This window comes from Triticum aestivum, chromosome 6D, assembly GCF_018294505.1.
Source record: "Triticum aestivum cultivar Chinese Spring chromosome 6D, IWGSC CS RefSeq v2.1, whole genome shotgun sequence".
NCBI lineage: Eukaryota > Viridiplantae > Streptophyta > Magnoliopsida > Poales > Poaceae > Triticum > Triticum aestivum.
This window is the reverse complement of record NC_057811.1, coordinates 427,643,305-427,665,629: the sequence shown is the minus strand read 5'-3', so window position 1 is coordinate 427,665,629 and position 22,325 is coordinate 427,643,305. Positions and strand designations below refer to the sequence as shown.

General features: G+C 50.8%; 3 protein-coding genes and 2 pseudogenes across 4 annotated transcripts; 3 read left to right on the top strand and 2 right to left on the bottom strand.

Moving 5' to 3' along the window:
- The first annotated feature begins 8,797 nt into the window (after window positions 1-8,797).
- On the top strand, window positions 8,798-10,042 carry LOC123142656 (F-box protein FBW2-like; annotated as a pseudogene).
- A 2,080-nt stretch (window positions 10,043-12,122) lies between these two features.
- Window positions 12,123-13,535, bottom strand: LOC123145574 (putative disease resistance protein At5g05400). The gene is made up of 2 exons (XM_044565026.1): window positions 12,668-13,535; window positions 12,123-12,533 (listed from the first exon to the last, which is right to left on the bottom strand). Exons 1-2 carry the CDS (start codon window positions 13,373-13,375, stop codon window positions 12,321-12,323), a joined length of 921 nt encoding a protein of 306 aa, XP_044420961.1. The 5' UTR covers window positions 13,376-13,535; the 3' UTR covers window positions 12,123-12,320.
- Window positions 13,536-14,207: 672 nt separating this feature from the next.
- On the bottom strand, window positions 14,208-18,692 carry LOC123145576 (polyadenylate-binding protein 2). Its single transcript, XM_044565030.1, has 6 exons — window positions 18,516-18,692; window positions 18,301-18,394; window positions 17,221-17,291; window positions 14,868-15,059; window positions 14,638-14,759; window positions 14,208-14,559 (listed from the first exon to the last, which is right to left on the bottom strand). The coding sequence occupies exons 1-6, from the start codon at window positions 18,618-18,620 to the stop codon at window positions 14,511-14,513; spliced, it is 633 nt and encodes a 210-aa protein (XP_044420965.1). The 5' UTR covers window positions 18,621-18,692; the 3' UTR covers window positions 14,208-14,510.
- Window positions 18,693-18,954: 262 nt separating this feature from the next.
- LOC123145575 (24.1 kDa heat shock protein, mitochondrial) lies at window positions 18,955-20,028 on the top strand. Of its 2 annotated transcripts, none has more exons than XM_044565028.1 (2): window positions 18,955-19,301; window positions 19,426-20,028. In XM_044565028.1, exons 1-2 carry the CDS (start codon window positions 19,070-19,072, stop codon window positions 19,842-19,844), a joined length of 651 nt encoding a protein of 216 aa, XP_044420963.1. In that variant the 5' UTR covers window positions 18,955-19,069; the 3' UTR covers window positions 19,845-20,028. The 2 variants fall into 2 exon arrangements, with proteins under 2 accessions (XP_044420963.1, XP_044420964.1); XM_044565029.1 differs by having other exon boundaries at window positions 18,988-19,298.
- A 618-nt stretch (window positions 20,029-20,646) lies between these two features.
- On the top strand, window positions 20,647-21,914 carry LOC123142655 (uncharacterized; annotated as a pseudogene).
- The last annotated feature ends 411 nt before the right edge of the window (window positions 21,915-22,325 follow it).

The window sequence follows — 22,325 nt, the reverse complement described above, 5'->3', positions numbered from 1 at the left end:
CAGTGGTCGTACTCCATGGCCGCGAGCTCGGCCGTGTGGAAGCTACCGAGCCACCAGCGGGTGTGGGTCTCTCGATCTGTAATCTCGGCGACCCACGTCCCCCACCGCCACTGCCGGACCCCGAGGTAGGACTTCGTCGGTTGCCGGGTCCGAGGGAGGACGGGGAAGTCCTCGAACCGGCGTAGGGGCGCGGCGGCGGGGGGATCGGGGGACCAGCGACGGCGGATCGGGCCCGCGGAGGACGACGGGGACACCTCGGTGGCCACCTCGCTGGCGTCGGGCGAAAAGGCCGCGATTAACCTCTTTTTGGCCATTGGCTCCTCGAGCTCCCCGGCACACAGGCACAGGTTGAGGATGGAGGCGCTGACGATGGCGGCGACGTACCAATGGTTTCAAGGATTGTGTGTGTCTGTGTGAGCGGATGTTTGGGTGTGTGTGTGGAGGGGGGGCAAGGTTGTGTTTGAGGAAATACTGCGGCAATTGAAAATTTTACTAGGCATGAGTAACAAGGCGGGGCTACTGAAAATTTGGATCAAGAGCGAGCAGATATTTTTGAGATTGCGAAGGATGAAGAGGCGGGAGTAAAATGCCGGGGCTACTGAAAATTTGAATCAAGGGACCGAAGCAGAGCGGGAGTAACAGACGTCGCACACGGTCCGCACATACTAATCGTGTGCTATCAAACATTAAAACCTTCTAGACGGTAGATATTTTCGAGATTGCGAGGGATGCAGAGGCGGGAGTTTTTGGGGAGTGAGCTAGTGTGCTTGACACGCCGGCTGTGGACTGTAGCCGACGCACCTTCTCGCGTAAGCCATAGGCGTACTATACACCGACGGTGCTCCAAGATATTTTGTACTACATCTCACACGGTTGGTGATAATAAACTGTGTGGGATCTAAGTGATTTGAATTACAAAATGGGGTCACAACGGCAATAGACGCTGTTTGAATTGCAAGACCTTTTATCTGCAGTGAACATGCAACTATATGTGTGTCGTAAAAGAATTGGAATTATTCAGGGTTCATTTGGACATTTTATACATTAAACTGGTTTTCTAGCCATTTCACGTGCACAATTCAAAATTAAACTACATGCACATGCTCCGGTGCATACAAATTGGTTGAAAAAATCAAATCGGTGTCCTTCAGTGCATGCTTAGGTCCCATGCAAGAAATGGGAATGAATTTTTCGGGGTTCGTTTGGCCTTTTTTATACATTAACTGGGTTTTCTAGGCATTTTATGTGCATAATTCAAATTTGAACTACAAGCACATGCTCCAATGCACTAAAGTTGGTTGAAAAATCTAATATGTGTCCTTGGGTGAATTTCTAGGTCCCATGCAAGAGATGAGAATGAAATTCAAACACCAGGGCACTGTTGATTGCCGGCAAAACGTTGAGATGCCTGGTTTCTAAATTCTAGTAAATCCAAAACGTCTGAAATTCATGAAACTTGGCATGCTATCATGGAGCGGCATCAGGTAAAAAATTGTCCCATTTGGGGCAGGTTCTGGTATAAGCTTCTCACAACCCAGAGCTTCTCACAACAAGCATGATGGTTTCGATAAGGAACGTACCACCTTTGGGGACGGGACGATATCCGTTGCCTCTTATTGCTTTCAAAAATATTCTAGTGTCAATATAGAACAACAGGACTGTTGTGTTTAATCTTGGAATTTTTCGAGGTTCGTTTGGCCTTTTTTATACATTAACTGGGTTTTCTAGGCATTTTATGTGCATAATTCAAATTTGAACTACAAGCACATGCTCCAATGCACCAAAGTTGGTTGAAAAATCACATGTGTGTCCTTGGGTGAATTTCTAGGTCCCATGCAAGAGATGAGAATGAAATTCAAACACCAGGGCACTATTGATTGCCGGCAAAACGTTGAGATGCCTGGTTTTTAAATTCTAGTAAATCCAAAACTCATCTGAAATTCATGAAACTTGGCATGCTATCATGGAGCGGCATCAACATGCTGTGGTAAAAAAATTGTCCCATTCAGGGCAGGTTCGGGTATATGCTTCTCACAAACCAGAGCTTCTCACAATAAGCATGATGGTTTCGGTAGGGAACGTCCCACCTTTGGGGACGAAACTATATTCATTGCCTCTTATTGCTTTCAAAAAAAATTCGTGTCAAGATAGAACAACAGGAGTGTTGTGGCAATTTTTGGGATTTTTGGGGTTCGTTTGGACATTTTTATGCATTAACAGAGTTTTCAATGCATTTATGTGCATAATTCAAATTTGAACTACATGCACATGCTCCAATGCATATAAATTGGTTGAAAAAACAAATATGTGTCCTTGGGTGCATGCTTAGGTCCCATGCAAGAAATGGGAATGAATTTCAAACACCAGGGCACCGTTGATTGCCTGCAAAACATTGAGATGCTTGGTTTTAAAATTCTAGTAAATTCAAAAGTCGTCTGGAATTTATGAAACTTGGCATGCTATCATGGAATGGCACCCGACATGCTGTGGCATTTTTCGTGTCCATTTTGAGAGAAGGCGCACTCGAATAATGACAGCCAACAAAGGCATTTTGAAAAAATAGCTGCCAATTTAATATCTCAAACGTTTGTAGAATTCAAACCATGTGCGTTCTGTTAACCATTCACGTGACGCCACGTGTCTTGGTTTTAATGGATGTAGGAGGTGACGTGCGGACAGCTGCTTGACCTTGACTGAACGGGAGGCGTGCGAGCGCAGTCCGGTGCATAGGCTGACCGAGAGGCGTGCAAGTTGTCCTCGAATGCGCAGGCTCACCGGGAAGCGTGCGAGCTGTACGCTGCGCAGGCTCATTGGGAGCGAGCCCTTTGACTTCCATGGCCGCCCGCCTTCCACTCCATTAATGGCACCCGAGCCGCTGTTTAATACGGGCGGCCTTACTGTTCGCCTCCCATTCCCCTCCCTCCCGCAGACCTCCACCAACGCCATGGCGCAGAACGATCATCTGCCACTAGTCTTCAAGTTTGGTGAAGTCGACTCCGAGCTGGAGGAGATAGAAAATAAGGAGGAATGGGGCCTCATGGACATGGCCCAGAACGAGCTGGCCGCGGCGGTTGCTGCCCCCGCTTCCATCCCAGCTCCCATCCCCGCGCCCGCGCCAGCGACCATCCCCGTAGCATTAACGGGCTGGTCGCCGAGCACTATCGCAGAGCTGGAAGCCGCGGGCATCAGCAAGGTCTTCGTGGACCCGCCCGAGCTCGTGTACATGCCAGCGCCAGCGCCCGTGCACGTGCCCGTGCGCGCCCCTACACCCACCGTGGCGCTGGCCCCCGTGCGTTTGGCTGCACCCCCCGGGCCCGTGCCCGTGCGCGCGCCCCCCTCAGCGGCATGGGACGCTGCCATCGACCGCTACCTCTCAGCGGCACCAGTTGCCGTCCTCCCGCTCCCCGCTCGTCGATCATGCGACGACATGATGTTTGATTTACAAGTGAAGAACATTTTGTGCTGCCTTGAAGACATCAACAATGGCGTCCCGGAGGACGACAACGACGGCGCGGCACGCCGCCTCAGCCGCCGCCGGAAATAGTTTTTTTGGGGTTTAATACTGTATCTCGAATTCTCGATCATATGAATATAAATTCGCAGTGTGACTGAATGAAGGATATGGTTTGAATGAACTTGCCTTTTTCTCTCTTAATGTACAGACTTATCAAACAATTTTCTTTTGAAAAAAACGTCAATGGTTTTAAATATAAAACACTCATCGCAAACGCTTTAGTTAGAACACCCGTATGCAAACCGACAGCTTCCCTAGGAAGCCAAGGGAAAATGTGCCGAGCAGGATTTCTGCATCCCTTCAACGCAAACAGTTGTTTTGCATGACCCATGTGCAATCACGTACAAGCAATTGGGTAAGATTTGCATATCTGTCATTTTGGGTATGTTGCCATTTGTCAAACTGGAAAGATTGACGTTTGTTTATCTAGTAACATTGCCATTTGTCAACCTTGTAACACTGCGATTTGTCAAAATATGTAGCTAAAAATCACTAGCACTATCTAATTTTTGCAACTAAAATCACTAGCACTGTTCATATGGACACCACTAGCAGGCGTGAGTTGATGGACGCATATGCAAATTTACCATTGATTACATACAATAAGTCATCAACCCACAATGACAACGAGGATACACTTTGAATTATAGATCATTTCCAACAAAACATTCTAGTAAAGTAAGGTTTTTCTCACACAACAAATAACAAAGCGATGAAATGAACTTCAGCTCAACCACTCGTTGGCGTTGGAAACGCTTGCTTTGAACCATAAGTGATTCTCTAGGAAGGGCCAGCTACTGTCAATCTCGAGACCAACGCAGGACTGGTCATCCAGGCTGAAGCGGCCTATGTCAAGACCCATATTGGGACGATAGGGAAGCATAGCAATGTCCGAGGTATAGATACAGTTGCTTCTCATAAATGGTAGTAACGTTGTGTCAACAGCAGCTGGATGGCCTTCCACCATCGTTGGATAGTTTTGTCCAAGGAAGAGCGAGTTTCCTCCAAGACTTTCAATACCGAACCATGGAGAAGGTGTTGGCGCTAGTACACTAGTATCCATCCCGAATACCCTGCAACGGATGTTGGAATAGGTTCGGAGAGTGCGACCATGCGAGACAACACCTGCTTCCTTAGTAACATCAGCAGTGCCTTGTATACAGACAAGAAGAGGTGATCCATCAGAAAAATTTGCCAGGCGCCACTGAGTATATGGGTCCTGCTCGTGATCATCAGCATCGTCATCTCCCCCTTGGTTATAAAAATTTTCAAGTATAGGTGGTGGAATGTTCACAAGACCTTGGAAACACAAGAAGGTTAATTAATTAGTAAAGGGAAACTAGCTAACCCGCATGCATGTGGATGAAACAATAATAATTATGGTGGAAGACAAACGTACCGAAAGCATCAGGATTCCATGCAAAAACAGTGCCACGAGTGGTGGCAGCAAACACAAGACCCTCGTATTGAATTGCATCACAGTACTCATCCATGTACAGAAATTGATTTTTGAGCAATATCCATCGAGGCGTGGAAGTATGGATGGCAACAAGCTTGTCGAAGATAGCAACAACTTCATAGTTCGTGTAATCCCAAGAGCGATTATGGCATCGCACACAGTTTCTTGAAGGGTCTCTGATCGTAGTGTCGCGTTAGCAGCATCCTGCAGTAGTGTTTGAAATTTGGGGAAAGTTACAAACTTTCCCCCCATCTAAAATTTTGGACATATTGCGGGTCGGGGGTAGGACAGTAATCTCAGGTGTCCCAAATGGTGGGCGGGATAGATTTTGGCTGAGTGCATGGGTGTTTAGGCACCCACGGCGTATGAATGCTTCTCGGAGGTGGTTGAGACTAGCGTCTTGGTGAAGTTACAAACCTACCCCGGTTTAGACCTTTGGACATCGAGCCGATAGGCTACAGGGCCAGAGTCAGGACAATAATTTCCTACCACCAAACATTAGTCTCGCGCGGTTTTGGGTGACCAGAGGCTTATTTGGCGCTTCGTTCAATATTTGGGAGCAGAAGCATTAACGTTTTCGGTTCTCTTGAATTGAACTTTCAGGATTTGTCAAACTTCACAAATCTTGACTATTGAAAAATCCTAAAACTATGATTATTTTGGAATGGAGGCAATGGTACACATCGGTGTTGTACAAATGTTTTTTAACCCCTTTCCGCAACGGCATTTGGAACCATCGCCATGTGAGTGTGGGCGATAGGGGGGTCCTTCCCACACGACCCAGAAATCGTCGGGGATAGGCCCTCCTAGGACACCAAATGAGCTCTTGTGCGATCGGGCGAGGCATCGAAATCCAATCATTTCGGTAGGTATGTACATCCCACACGGTGAATCCTAGAAAAACATTTCCGTAGGTATGTATATCACACACAGTCAATCCAAGGAATACGTTGCGTTCTTATGTACATCCCACACAGTCAATCCAGGGAAAATGTTCCCGTTCTTATGTACATCCCACACAGTCAATCCAGGGAAACGTTTCCGTTCGTATGTACATCCCAGACAGTTTTATGTGTAGGCTCGTGTGTGAAAGGTGTAACTATCACACACGCTCTGCCTTGGTTAACAGTTTGCTTTTATCAACTACATTACACACGATTTGATGAAGAAAACTGTGTGCCATTGGGCTATCCATCACAAGGGCTTTTACTGCTAGAACCGTTTGCAAAGTTCCACGACACATTTAGCAGGTATCACACAAATTCACATTTCATATTGAACAGCTGTTTGCAAATTTCATATCAGGCACATAGGTATATTATAACATCACAGTACGATAGCTACATGAAAACATCACAGTACAACATATAGCTAGTTCAACTTCATAAGAACAATATATTCATTTCCCTAATCGAGATCATCCAGGCTCGTCTTATCCACCTCTGCTTTCAGTTCAGTAAGAACCTGTTTTGCACTGGCCAACTGGGAAAGTGCCTCCTCCTTCGCCAACACCATCTTAGCAAAGTCTGATTTAAAAAATCAGAGCTCATTCTCCACCTTCCTTTTTAATCCCGCATCTTCAAATATTCTTCAGCGTTGACAACACTTTCTCTGTTCTCTTCCTCATACATGCTCTAGAGCTTCGCTAGGCACATCTTCAAACACTGTGGCCACTCTTGATCAATCCACTCCAAGTAAGAACACTTCCGCTCATCCTATAATATTTAAAGCTAGATCAAGAGTGGCCACAGTCGTGGCTGGAGTGGAACCCGACGAGGTTGCTCAAGCAAGGCGGTAGCCCTTTGTGTCGTTTGTCGATGTAGCCGAGAGCGTGGGTGGAGTAGCCGTGGTCGAGGTAGCCGGGCGAAGAATGCCGCGGTCGATGTCGGGTCGGGGTAGCCGGTGTCGAGGAAGCCGTGGAGCCGCGGGCGCGAGGAGGCACCGAGTTAGCATGGGCGCAGTGATGTCGAAGTAGTGGTGCGCCGGGAGGAAGACGGTGTTGACGACGCGTCGCGGCGGGTTTGCCAAGCCCGGGGACACATCATGGACGAAGGCACGCACCGGTGTTGCCAGCATCGGGCATGCGTAGACGGACGAAGAAGTTGACGAAGCGCCGCACCATGCTTGCCAGGCCCGGGGACACGTCGTGGACGAAGACACACATCGGTGTTGTCAGCACCGGGCATGTGTAGATGAGGGACCTGCACGAGCTGTACGCCATGTCGAAGAAGTCGGAGTGGCCAGCAGAGAAGAACTCAACGACGGTTGCGGCGCCAATCGGCGCGGGGCCGATGTTGCCCGCGGTTGTCGGAGTAGACGAAGTGGTCGGGGTAGATGACAGCGACACTGGCAATGGACTGGTGCTTGGACGAAGACGAAGGGGGTGGACGGGCAGCGGCGGCGGCCAAAGAAGAGCGGCGACGGCGGCTAGGTTAGGAGTGCGGCGGCGGTGCTCGAAGTAGGCGAAGAACCCTGACAGCGTGACGAAGACCGGCGCGGACGGTGGCGTTCCCGCGCCAAGGGAGACGGCGTGGCGCATACCACAGGAGGTCGACGCGCGGCGACGGCAGGAAGACCTCGGGGCGGCGGTAGGGACCGCGGGCCGCGGCACTACGGCCCGAGGGGCCGGTGCAGCGACAGAGCGCGGGTCGGTGCAACCGCGGGGACGGCCTCGGGGCGGCGGCGTGGACCGCGTGCCACGCTCGCTACGGCCCGACGGGGCGACGCAGCGGTGGCACGAGGGTCGGTGCAGCCACGGTGACGGCCTGGAGCGGATGGCCCCGGGGCGGCGGTGGACCGCGGGCCGCGACACTACGGCCCGAAGGGGCGATGCAGCGGTGACGCGGGTCGGTGCAGCCGGGAGAGGAACCATGGGGCGGCGGCGCTACGGCCTGATGGGGCAACGCAGCGGCAGCCCGTTGCTCGATCGGTAGAGGGGCGCGCTGAACTCAGGACGGTCTTCACAGGGCATGCAGAGGCGCGCGCAACCGACGGTCCAGGTCGATCGCACGGCGTAGATGAGGCGGATCGCGGCGGCGGGCGGGTGATCAATCCGATCGCGCGCGAGGTCGGGGACGCCGCTAGGTGGAGGCGCGGTGCCGGCGGAGTCCGAGATGAAGCTGGCGACGGCGGGTGGCAGGGCGGCTATGATTGGCCGCCGCATGGCGCGAGGCCGCCGAGTCGGGGTGATGCAGGAGTCCCGGTCGGAGCAGGGTGGTGACGGCCGGCGTAGATCGACGGGCGGGCCGGCGCGCGAACGGCGGCGGTAAAGGGACACCGCATGACGCGAGGCCGCCGGGTCGGGGCGGCCGGCGGGCAGATGCGCGAATGACGCGCGAGGCCGCCGGGTCGGGGCGACCAGCGGACGACGCGCGAGGCCGCCGGGTCGGTGAAGAAGTCGGTCGATCGCGTCGGTGTTGGAGTAGAGGCGCACGGGATCGACCGCGGCGGTGGGCGACGCAAACCGATCAAGATTAGATCGGAAAACTAAAAAAACCGCCGATTAAGATGACTGGCGGGAGAGAGAAAACCCCGGAGCAAGGGCTCGGGGAAAAGACTCTTTAAGGCAGCCGGTCAACACGACCGGCGGAAAACCCTAGATACGGGCGGCGCGGCCCCTGATGGCGGTCATGGAGGCCCACCGCCCCGGGGACGGCGCGCGGGTGCGGAAGCGGCGGCGGCTAGGTTTTAGAACCCGGAAACTGATATACCATGTTAAAGGGCAGAGAGAATTGGTGGAATGGTTGTTGTATTACTTGAGCCTGGTGAGCATATATATAAAAGTACATGATTTACTTAGAGTACAAGGCAAGTGAGAAGTCTAATCTATATTTTCAATCTAATCAATATACTCAACCTGCTCCGCTCTGCTCCGAGGAGGCTGCCGCTCCCAGCTGCTCCACTCACCCTCGACTGATCTCCAACTCCAAGGTAGGTAGGCGGCCAACCTCAGCCGGAGGAGTGGAAATGGCCGGAGGCTTTTGGTTCTTGGCTGGTCGGAGCGGGGAATTGCGTTGATTTTGCAGCTCTTTGGTCGCAGGGGAGACGAGGAGCAATGGGGGAGAGCGAGTACCGGTGCTGGGAGGAGCTGCTGCCGGACGCGCTGGAGCTCGTGTTCCGGAACCTGCCGCTGCAGGAGGTGCTGACGGTGGTGCCGCGGGTGTGCAAGTCCTGGGGGCGCGTCGTGGCCGGGCCCTACTGCTGGCAGGAGATCGACATCGAGGAGTGGAGCCAGCAGCGGCAGAGCCGCCCGGACCAGCTCGTGCGCATGCTCGACCTGCTCGTCCGCCGCATCAGCGTCTCCGGCCTGCCCTGCGACCCGCTCTTCTCCTTCATCGGCGACCAGTAAGCATTAAGCATCTCACTCACTCACCATCGCCGTCGATTGCGTGGTAACAATCAGGCTGGAACTGACGAATTTCGTCTGCTTGGCAAGCGCGCGCGCCCTGAGGACGCTGGAGATCCCGCGGAGCGAGATCAGCGACGCCGTGGTGGAGGCGGTGGCGCCGGGCTGCCCAACCTCACGTTCCTCGACATCAGCAGCTGCACCAAGATCGGCGCGCGCGCGCTGGAGGCGTTCGGCCGCCACTGCCGGTCCCTGGAGTTCGTCGACCTGCGGGGCTGCTGCGGGAGCGGCACCCGCGGCTCAGCGTCCTCGGCCCGGGCGTCGACGACTGCTTCGAGAACAGCTACTGGGATGAGTGCTCCGACGACGACGACGACGAGGTCTACTCGTGGGAGCTCATGGGCGACGACGAGTACTACGGCGTGGTCGGCAGCGACGACGACGAGGCGGTGTGAGGCGACGGGCCGGGCCTCGTGGAGAACCTCGAGGTGAGGTTCTACGGCGGCGGGTTCAGCGAGAGCTACGCCGGCTTCGATTGGCCAGCGTCGCCGTGACAGCCTCGGCCAGCCGTTCGTGCTCGCCTTGACCGCAAAAGAAGTCAAGTATCCTTCTCGTTCTCGATATTCCTATGGTCGTTCAGACATGCGTTTGCGTGCGTGCCAGTAGCTTAATCTGGGTGTGTGATGTAAACTTAATCTGATGCTAAGTTTTAAAAAAACTTAATCTGGTGTTTACATGTCCAGCGTCAGTGTCAGTGTCATTCTACCCTGGTGTACATTATTTGGCACGGGGAGCCAGTCTGCGACGTTGGTTGGAGTTTCGTGGTGCTTTTATTCACGCTGCGCGGTACAGACATGGACGTACCGGCTTCTCCATGCACGCTCCTCGCCATGCATCCATCCATCCATCTACCGGACGGGACGCGCGGCGACGTGCCGCACCGCGCACCACGCACGGAGAGAGGGGTGCAGTGCACTGCTGCAGAAAGAGACGAGTGCGACGTCGCTCTCGTTTACAGTTTTACTACTTTACATGTCAACGCAGTGCATGGTCGGTACGCCCTCGATTGATCTCATGACAGCGCAGGCCAGCGGTTAAAAGCGGCCCGGCTTTTAGGCCGGCCGGACCACGGTGACCACCGGAGCCAGATTTCGTCGAGATTTCGGGGTCCAAAATCACGGTGAGCATCAAATTTGGAGCTGCACGGCACGCTTAGATTCTGCTTGGGCGGTAGCGAGTAGCGACGGTGCCTGCAGCGAGCTTACTATTGTAGCATCTGCGTCGAGGTATGGTCACTGCTGGTCAGGTCTGGATGATGATAGAATACCTCCGGCTCTGGCCACAAATATTTGATGCTCTGAGCTGCGATCATCCTGTGCTAACTTTGAGACGGTTGCTCTGAACCAGTACGATTTCTTTGAAGAAGCAGTCGAGATATGGCGCCGTGCCATGGCTACGAGGCGATCTTTCTTTCTTAGGATGGTCTCGACAGACAGAAGAGATGAAGGGATAAACTCTACTCTACTCTTATGGCGCTAATCGACAGGGAGCACCAGCATTAGGGATTGTTAATGCGATCCTCTGAACGGGATGTCTGTCCGTGCTGCAGCTAACCCATGTCCCCTTTCACTTTCGGCTCTTTTCCATGCGTCGTCGCCCTCGCGCTCAGCTCAGCTGCCCTCGTTTTGTCCCCTTGCTTTCTACCGCCAACTTTGCGAGATTCTTTCGTCGGAATTTGCACTTGACAAATTCTGCTGGTCGCCCGAGCCTATCCATCGGCCTGCTGCCGCTCCGGTAACACAAGCTAGCGGAGACCAGCGTAGCCAACCGCGACGGCCATGCCCATACCCATCACTGTAACCGGAGAGGAACTTGGCGAGGCCGGTAATGGAGAAGCCACCCTCGGGTGATAGATGGGTAATGCATTATGCTTATGCATGCACACGACGGCGACAACGGTGCCGTGTGTAAGGGATCCGGGGGAGCACGTAGCGGCGATGCAAACGGCGGCGACACCGCCGCTGTTGCCTTTGCTTCGCTCTGGCAGCCGAGTCGGGACCGTTGCGCAATCTGCAGGCCAGATTGGATCTAGCCTACTTATACTGTGCTCATGGACCGCTGACGATGGCGGGGACAAAGGCCTCGCCTGAAACAGAAGCGGCGGCACAGGAAGATTCCGGGCGGAGTCATGTGCTCCGGCTGATCGCCGCAGCGGGCCGGCGTGACGCGGGTGGAGCCAGACGGGCATGCTGTCTCGAGGGTCGTCACGTACAGGGGCTCAGGAATCGTAGTGTTTTCGTGCTGAATTTTGTGATCAGCAGCAACGTTTAGAACCTGGCATCGTGGCTGCATCCGAGACAGCAAACCAACGTCAGGTAACTGAATCCATATATACTTCCACCGCGCGCGCACACGCAACAACTGTTACTCATGCTTAGCATCTCTCCCTTATTAACAGGTTAACCAACCCTTGTAAAAAAAAACAGGTTAACCAACCTGAAAAACCCTACCCCTATGATTTAGTCACGTGCCGCCAGTCCATTACAATTATAACTGTGTGTTCGAAAAGAAGAAAAACAGTTTATGTGATGCCATATATAGAAAGTGTTAGATAAAACGAGATCAACGAGACACAGTAGACACGGTTTTTACGAGAAAACCCTTGTGGGAGAAAACCACAGACGCACGAATGCGCAATCACTATGATGGAGAAGTATTAGAAGCACGAGACGACACACGTCTTTAGTGCGGCCACATGGGGTTATATATGAGGGCAATACATAAGAGTTTTTGGAGGACAAGTAAACAAGTTGTACTCGTACGCGCCGGCATTAACGCCACGCCCCACACCGGTTGTACTACGTCTAATCTGTCAGGTACTAAAATTTGGATCACAGTTTAACAGAAAGATCTTTGGCCACTATCACTATCAACGTCTTTCTCGCATCGGTTCTCCGTCGGAGATGGTCATCACATTGAAGTGGTGGAGAAAACTTACAAGCTCAAGGAAGAAAATAGGCATTATTATTGCAGCTGAAACACCCTACGAGTGCCGGATATCGACTAACAAATCTAAAAGCTGTTCCTGTGACAATGGAAGCCGAGCCTTTAAGATACTTATGCATATACCTCCATTCATCTGCATGTTCTATAGCAGACATCGGGCAACCAAACATCCTTAGTGCCAGTGGCAATCCTCCACAGGCTTCAGCCATCTGCGCATGCATGCATGGAACTCGATCAAGTCAGTTCATGCAGCAGGTTCAAATCTAGCCAGAAAAAAAAAAGGGAGAAGGATTTGCATGCATGCACGGTGATTCTACTCGGTGGGCTGTACGTACGTACGTACCTCCTTGGCGAGCGGCCGAATCCGAGAATTTTGGAGGATTTTATCCCCCACGCAGTCTCTGAAGAGGCCCGACGCGTCGTCTTCCCCGAGGCGCCCGATCTCGACGACGTTGTCCGCGGCACACCCCATGAGGGCGCACACGTCGGGGGTCTCCGAGGCCACGACGACCTTCTGCCGCCGGCCGCTTTTCCCGAGCGGCACCGGGACGCCGGCCGCCGCCAGGTCGACGGGGGCCCCCAGCCCGTCCAGCAGCAGCAGGAAGCTTCTGCGCGACAGGTCCCGGCGGATGAGGCGGGCCAGGGCCCGCTCGTCCGCCGGCGTCAGCTCGCCGTGGCTGTAGTAGCCCAGGCAGATGCCGATGCAGCGCCGCACGTCCGCCACCGAGGAGCTGCCGCCCAGCGCGAGGTAGAGCACGCGGTCGAAGAGCGCGTGGTACGGCCTGGGCTGATGGAGCGGCGTGAGGAGCGACGTCTTGCCGGCGCCCCGCCGGCCCCAGATCCCCAGCCGGTCGTCGCCGGGGAGGTCGCTCTCGAGGAAGTCGTGCATTCTGCTGAGGTGGCTGTCCACGCCTGTCAGGTGGTGGCAGGCCGATCGCAGCTGGTCCAGCCTCGCCGGACGGTCGTGGGCGCGCGCCGCCGCCTCCTCGAGCTTCGCGATGGCCCCTTTGAACTTGATCATGTGGTGGATGATCTTGATTAGGAGCCACATGGTGATACATACGTACGGGGTTCAACAATCGCGCACGAGAGAACCTCACGCCGCGAGAATCGACTCGACTAGCTATAGCGTACTACAATCTCAGAATATGTAGAATTCGAACTTCAAAAAAAAAAGAATATGTAGAATTCTCGACTCGACTAGCTATAGCGTACTACAATCTCAGAATATGTAGAATTCAAACTTCAAAAAAAAAAGAATATGTAGAATTCGTATCAGGAGGGGATCGTGTCCAACACGGACATGGCTTCAACTTCAACTTGTATCACACATGACTTGAATTGCTCCTGAAGCCCTGGTGAGTCGAACGCGCGGACGATCAGCCAGATATGCTGTCGGGCTCTACTAGCCTGAAGAACTAGAGAGGGGAGAAATTCAGACAAAATCACTCAGAGTAGCACACTTTGTGGGATGATTGCGAGGAATTTAGAGCGAATTAGAATACGCACTTAGGCCAACCAGAACATGGGGGCTAGGGTTTATACTCGGGGCATGGATGTCTCTTCCCCTCGGTATACTGGGCTTTTTATAGCCTTACATTATGTAGAAAGTAAAGAGAAACAGAGACTGAAAAGTAAAAAGTGCCCCAGTGCTCTTCTCGTGGTTCAAACAGACACAGGAAGACCAGCATTAGCCGCGACGGAGAGCTGCAGTGCTTCGAGGCAGCTCAACAAAGCCGTTAGATGCAGATCCAACAGCTGGGAATGTTTGGTTTCTTCAGCTAAGCATACCGGATAGTCGATTTCTTCAGAAATCAAAGGGGATGGGGCCTGACATATGCTATACTAAAGATTCAGAGGGTTATAGGCCCATCGCATACAGGTACAGAATTGCAGTTTCTTTTAAAGTTTGACATCAGAACATGGCATCATAACTTCATTCGGGCCAACATAATAACCACGTCAGACAATACGACTACCAAGTACAGCAAACCAACTTCACCACACGACTGAACGCATACTGCAAGCCCACAGGTACAACAGAGCTTAAGATGACACGATAGGGGCATTCGACCGTCGTCAGATTATGTCTACCAGTCAAACAATGTAACTGAAACAGCGGCAGCTAGATTATTCCGCAGTATGGCTACTGGCATTGCGTTGAACTTCATGAAAGCCTTGTCCTCTCAGAAGTACGGCCTGTAGCGTGTCGGCCGGCGGAATCTGGGAACTCTCCTGAAAAGAGCACAAAGGTAGATGTTAGAACAAAGGATGCAACTAGACGCCCGCATTTGTACATGCTCCTGAACTCACCCATATCCATACGGCGGGAAATACGGTGCCCCGTATGATCTATAGGGGTAGGCATGATAGGGATTGAATCCGCGTGGAGGACGCTGCTTCATCCCAGGGACGTTAGTCCTCTTTGGTGACACCTGTTGAGCACAACAGAATGAAGGTTGATTCTAAATTCAAGACATTATTAAACAGAGGTAGTACTGGAAACTCGATGTCTGAATGAAAAGCTGTTAATATCTCTGCACCTTGATCTGGCGACCATGCAACTCAGATTCATTCAGATTAAGAGCCTCCTGAACAGCTTCTTGTTCTAGAAATTCCACGTAAGCAAAGCCTTTTGGCTGTCCAAACTTGTCGGTCAAGATTGTCACTCTGTTGACAGTTCCGCAAGCTTGGAAATGCTGCTGCACTTCCTCTGGTGTACACGCATAATCAACCTGCAGTACATGATAATATCAGAAAAACAAATGTCAACCGAATGAACATGAAAGATTAAACAATGGATTATTCAGCTAAAATTAACTGACACAATAAGATTATACTAGATATTGTGTCCACCAGGTTTGCACTTGTGAACTTGAAGGGTAATCATATACTACCTCTGTTCCTAAACATAAGTTGAACTGCCAAAACGCCTTATATTTAAGAACAGAGGGAGTAGTTATAAACGGATGTTTACAGCTATATTAGTAAATGGCAAATATAGCTGGTCTTTGCGTTACTACACAAGCTCAAGATTAAAACAAATGTGAATGAGATTGTAACCGAGGGAAGGTTAAATTAATATATGGCCATGGGGAAAACCATCGCTGATATAGAGATTAGTAAATAATATTGAAGATTTAAATGGTTATTTCTCAAAAGTCAATATGGAAAATTACTCATTTTGGAGGTACAAGAGAAACTTCACTAACGTAAGTCCAATACGAACAATAAATGAGATTACATAATCCATAGGGTAGATAAGAAGTCGTGAAAAAGTATGATTCACGAGGACATTTGTGGGACGATGCTTTTGTTGAGGAAAAATAATGATAGTTAACAATCTGAGAATGGTAAAAGTAGAAGCGATGTGGCGGATGACATATGAAAAGTTACAAGTTAAGAAACACATTTGAAGGAAAACTTGAAAGCCTGTTAAGAGCATAAACTTGCGTGTCGAAGATGAAACTTCTAGATTCTTGTGTGCCCTACAGTCTATAATGCAAGCATTTCAAGAAAAGCAGTTCAAGAAAAGTTCTGTTAGCATCAATGTTTGGTTAATCTTTTGTCTAATTATGCTCCCTTCAAGAATCTTAAGGTAACAAGTACCTCAACAGCAATTTGTTGAAGTAAAGTTTTGTCTTCGGCAATTCCGTATATAAACCCAGCCCTATGGAAAGCACAGAATGTTGGGCAACTTTACTTGCATTTAGAGTTACATGTAATCCTCCAAAACCATTAGAAACACTTTTATGCCAACGTAGAAGGAGACATCACGTTTAGAAAAAGATCAACAATAGACCATAAAGAGAGGGTGCAGGAGCAGCATGATTATGGGTTTCGGTAGCACATGGACAGCCCTGAAGTGAAAAGAGGGAGAAGAAAGAGGGAGAGGAGCAGTAGGCAAGCGCACATTCAGAATGAGCAACATAAGTCTCCATTCTGATGATACACTTACATGTCATACCTATGCACCGTTCAGGTGTTTCTCACTGGACCAGTGGTTTAGAATCACACCACATCACACGCACGTCCGAGTCTCAAGCGCCATTTGCAAGTCTGTACAGCTGATTTCTAGACTTCCTTTGCTTCTTCAGGGAGGTAACTAATCCTATGCTATGTAAACTCGTTTTTCTTTTTTCCTTTTTTTTTTCTTTTCCCTTTTTTCCCTTTCCATTTTTCTCAGGATATATGTTTTTTTTTCAGGGATTTTTCTCTATCTGCTAATATAGTAAAACACGAGATGGTATTGAACCATCGGCAAGTACTTGATATCAAAAGCCTACCCCTGCGACCATCACATTGTACAGTTAATGCACCAGAGCATTAGAACAGAAGGACATTGCAACATAAAAATAATAATATATACCTTTTCTGAGGTTTTAGCAAACTAGCAAATGATGGTGACAAAGGCAAAAACAAATCTAAATAATAGTGCAAAATTGCAAATGGAAATTATCCTTTGCTGTGAGGAACGGCATTAAGCATGAACTACAGTTAGGAATGGCATTAAGCATGAACTACAGTTAGCATGAACAGCACTGACTGCCTGCAGCAAACATAGGCAGGAACAGAGCAATTTCAGTATTCACTCCATACTAGGTATTGAACATTTGAACAAAGAGAAGTTGAGAATAAATCAGACCTTTTGGCGCAAGTATCTATTATCTAAGTTAAGTGCACCAAAGACATTTTCGACTAACTAGCAGTCAGTATCCAGTATCTAATGAAGTCCATATATCCACACTTTTTATGCTACATAGCCCAATAACTATAAGAATACCTAGACAAAGCAAGTGTAAATCTATCATAATACCGACCCAACATTTGGCATGTGTGCGGCCACCGGCCATGCGTGTGTGACAACTGACAAAGAGAGAGATTAGGAAATCTTACATTTCCAACATAAACAGAGCGAGCATCCACCTGCTCCTTTGCCTCAGCTGTAGACGCATTGGCATCTCCTCCTACAAAAGAAAATGAGTAACTGCATAAGACAACTGGTAGCAGGTAAAAAATAAGGCACTAAAACACTGATACAAATAAATCACGTTGTGTTAGTAAACTTTCTGTCAGCACTAACCGATCCATCATAATTAAGAAGGCAGTAAACCCTAAATCAAAAATCTAAAGCTCATCCTGACATATATTTAATGAGAAAAATGTCCAACATTAGACCCAAAAAAACATATGGGTAATCATGGAAAATATTCTGAAAGACAGTTTTTACCACAAGCTCCAAATAAGTATCAATGCCAAAGCAAAGGTAATCCAAGGCAAGCAACACAATTGTGCCACTACTTGAACTACAGAAGCAAGACACCGCAAGGCAATCTTCATTGCACAGACCTAAATTCACTGTTGGTGATATTATGAAAATTATGAAGGAATAGAAAGATTGGAGATGAGTGAGTATTATATATAGAGAGAGAGATAAAAGAGCAAGGGTCCCAATACGGTCTAAAATACTGAAAAATAAGAGAAGAACTTTGGAAGATGGCGACAGTTTAAAATTAAAATGTTAGCACAAAATAATTTTGAAGTGCATATCCTGGATATAGTACATGGCAAAGTGCCTGGAAGAACCAGATCTCTAGAGTCTATGCCAGGATTACAAAGAGTAAAGTAGTCACGAAAAGTTAAGATGCATGTAAGTCAATAGTTGTGCAGAAGGAACTTAAAACATACTGCTAGTGTAAGGATGCATGCAAGGATCAACCAATTTATTTTACCTACTCAACACAGGCCATAAAGTTACAAACAACACCTACAATAGTTGCAATTTCACAGTGTAAACAAAAACAGTAATCTGGTCAGATTTATGAGTACCAATCTCAGATTCATCAAATTGCCTGATAGCCTACTGCGCGTGGGATTACAAGACCCTCACGAGGCATCCCCAAATAGATCAGAAGCGGCTAAAAGCAAACTACGCAAATCGCGGCAAATAGAAGGAGGCGCATGTAGAAAGAAAACCTTGCATCTCCTTGGCGACCTTGGCCTGCATGTCGCGCAGGGCGGCGGCCTCCTCCTCCATCTCCTTGAGCCTACGCTTCATCTCGTCGAGCTCCTGCAGGTAGCGAGAAAGCGCACGGTCAGAACTAAACTAGGTTTAGGGTTTAGCGCGGAGACAGGGATCCGAGGGATGGGGATGGGGCAGGTGTGGGGGGAGGGGGGGGGGGGGGGGGGACCTTCGCTGCGTCGTCTCCGGCGGCGGTCATGTCGACGTCGGCGCCTTCCATGTCGCCGTCCACGGGGATCTCCTGGCCGTACACCTCGTGCTCCTCCTCGTCCATGGCCGTCTCTCCCCGATCTAAACCCAATTCGGTGGATTTTTTTTTTTTTTTTTGAGTTCATCCAATTCGGTGGATTTGGGGTCGGAAGCGGAGATGGAGCGGGTGGGCTCGGTCGGTACTCCGCGTATGCTTCAGTTGGGCTTATGGGCCTCGTACCACCATCGGTGCTCTTGGGCTTATGGGCTTATAAATGGACTATACGCCCATTGGGCCTGGGCCTGGTAGGTGGGCCCAGGCATCGCGGGGAAAAGCGCCTGACGCATTCCCGTGCCTTCTGGACTGTTCGGAGCGCAGCTGCGCGGCGGGGGCATTCGCGAAGCTTCTAAATCCTTCCCCAAGCAACGCCGTGTATAAATCTCCACAGTCCCCGGCGATCCGCGTCGTGCTCATCGCAGCAAAGTCCAGAAACATCCGACGAAGACAGGCAACGAGAGGCGAGAGCGTGGATAATGGCATTAAGGGTGGTGTTCTCCAACAGGATCCCGCTGGTGCGCGCCATGGAGAACCTCCTGGCCGCGTCCTCCGGGTCTGCTCTCAGGCCGGCTGCCGTCGCCGGCGGCGTCCGCGGGTACAACGCCGGCGCGCCCCTCCGTAGCTACGACCGGGACGAGGCGGTCGAGCGCAGCCCCCGCGGCGGCGCGCGCGAGCGCGACGTCGGCGTGCCCAGCTTCTTCTCAGGTAGTCGTCATCTCGCACCATGCTTGTCACTCCGATGCGTTGGATTCATCTCTCCGCTGCGCGATCTGAACCAGATTCCAATTGCGCCAGCGTGCGTGACAGAGCTGTGCTGACTGTTTTCGTGCAGATGTGTTCCGTGATCCGTTCAGCGCGCCGCAGAGCCTGGGCCGGCTGCTGAGCATGCTGGACGACGTGTCGGCGGCGTCCCCCGACGGAGCCGCGCGGGCCGCGCCGATGCGGCGCGGGTGGAACGCGAGGGAGGACGCGGACGCGCTGCGGCTGAGGGTGGACATGCCGGGGCTGGGCAAGGAGCACGTGAAGGTGTGGGCGGAGCAGAACAGCCTGGTGATCAAGGGCGAGGGCGAGAAGGAGTCGGAGCAGGAGGGCGCCGACGCGCCGAGGTACAGCGGCCGGCTCGAGCTCGCCGGGGACGTGTACCGGATGGACCAGATCAAGGCCGAGATGAAGAACGGCGTGCTCCGGGTGGTCGTGCCCAAGGTCAAGGAGGAGGAGCGCAAGGACGTCTTCGAGGTCAACGTCGACTAGACAGGATCATGCCCAAGTTTCGCGTCACGGAATAGCCGAGTCGTCTCGTGTTAGCAATGTGGAATAACCAAAATGTCACGAGTTTTTTTATATTTTTGTTGGTCCTGTCGAGTCTGGTTGTGATGGTCTCGTGTTGTGCACGTACGACTTCGGTTTTATTGGTATCAAATTATTTCTTTCCCAATCAAATTTACTGATCGTACGTGGGGCACGGCCACGGCGCCCGAGTAAGACACGTACGGCCCTTCACAAATAGCCGAGCCCACGCGTGAAACCCCTCCATCGAGACAACATCGGCTGTTGGCGAGCCGTCAGGTATGGCGCAACTGCCAGACCACATTTCGGGCAGCGATGCGATCACTAGGTATGTTCGGCTTACATGGTTCGGGTTTATTTGGTTTTTTATGATTTCAGTACATAATAACCAAAATTGATGTGAATTTAAAAATAATGTAATAATAATTACAAATTTATGACTCAAAACACATATTATTTTACACATGTTGATGGTAATGGACGTGCTTAGCATTTTAATTAATTAAAAAGAAAAAAATGACTATGTTACAAGAAAAAAATTACGTGCTTAGTAGTGAATTTGACTCATGTACAAGAAAAATGATAACTTGTATGGTTGTTCATCTAAAAATATATAAATTTATTTTTTACTTCGGTTTGTTTGGTTAACCATTTGATTCATATAAAAACAAAAGTTCAAAACGGTACAAAAAGTTCTTACTGGAACCAGAAATCATAAAAACCGTAAAATTAGTTGGGTTTGGTTTATTTTTGGTTCGGTTTTAAAATGCACATAGTGAGATGCGCACGCCGGCCTGTCCCTCCTACAACACGTCAAAGCTCACTTCGAGTCCAATCCGGCCGTTCACGTGGAGTTCTTCGCCCTCCTCACGCGCTTCGGCAAGCCCTCCTCGCGCGCTTCGGCAAGGGCGAGATCTCCAACATCCGCGACGTCGTTGACAACACGTATGCGCTCCTCCAGGGCCATCCCGACCTCATCCAGCACTTCGATGCCTTCAACCCATTTCTCTGTTGCCCCGGCCAGCACGAAGCCGAGTCCGCCCACAAGGATCCGCCGACGCGGCCCAAGAGGGAGCGTCGTCGCTCGGTTGTCGTCGACGCCGATTGTGCCGGACCATGCAGTTCCTCGAGCGGGTGAAGCTGGCTGGCGCCGGGCTGTATGACAGGGTCCTGGCGATGCTCATTCACGTGTAGGCGGAGGAGGCGCTCAACGCAAACAAAATCTACAAGGACCTGGGTGGTTTTCGGCTCCACGGACAAGAATCTCCTGCGCAGTTTCACCGAGTATCTTCTGACGGGACACAACTTTCTGAGGCGTCACACGATGAAGGAGCCATTGGAAGAGCGTCGTGCTCCGGCAGCAAAGCGCAAGGCCCCCGCCGGTGCAGCGGCCACGAACCCAGTCGACGACGGTGGCATGAAGAAACCTCGCACCGGCGGACAAAAGGTGACGAACCGCCGCGCCTCCCCTCTTGTTGTCGACACCTCGAAGAGGGACAAATCCTCTAAGTGTAGGAAGGCGTGGGAGTTTGAGACCACGTACTCGAAGCTTGTGGTCACACTAAGACGCACCAAGAAAGCACTAGAAGAAGAACCGCTAGGACACCACGGACGGCCACAGAAAATTGAGGAAATTGAGGAACTCTACCCTTGTCGCGAGTGCCAGGGGGTTCTCCAGGAGATGTATGGCGACATGTTCGGAGCGATGCAGGAGGCACTCGAGGACGAGGTGCGCACCGAGCTGGCGCTAAAGACGATACTACGCAGGATGAGGAAGCTGGAGCATGTGCATTGAAGATGGCGATGGAGCGGTGGGATCCCGCCCGAGTTAAGGACCGGGTGTACAAGTGTGTCGTACATCGGGTGGTGGACCTAAAGAAAGAGCAAAAGGATGGGGGCACGCGATCAATTGTGGTGGCGCGTGAGCATCTCCGGCCGACATTTGGCATGATGGAGCATGAGAAGATCAGTGCACTTGTCTTGTTTGTCGAAGTGGTCTACGGTGTTGAAGTATACGAGAGAAGTATACCATAGGGGATGGCACGCTCCGCCGCGCGTGGGCCATAGGCGTGTACTTTTTAGGCAAATTTAGGCGAGCGTGGAGTAGTGTCGTTGATGGGGTATAAGGGCCATGTATCTGCACGGGCTAACTTTTTTTTTCCTATCACATGCTCAGGGTTCCTTTGATTCAAAGGAATTCTATAGGATTGTTTCGAGGATTGAAATCCTTACTAAATTTTTCTAAGTTGGTCATTTGATTCATCGGATTGGATCCTATAGGAATTTTCCGTATGAAATCTTTTGTACTACATTTCATAAAAAATCTAACATCCACTCCAACCTCTTTTTACAATTATGAATCCTATAAGATTCAAGTGAACGTGCTCCAATCCTATACTTTTTCTATTCTTGCATTTTCAAAATCATGTGAATCAAAGAGGCCCT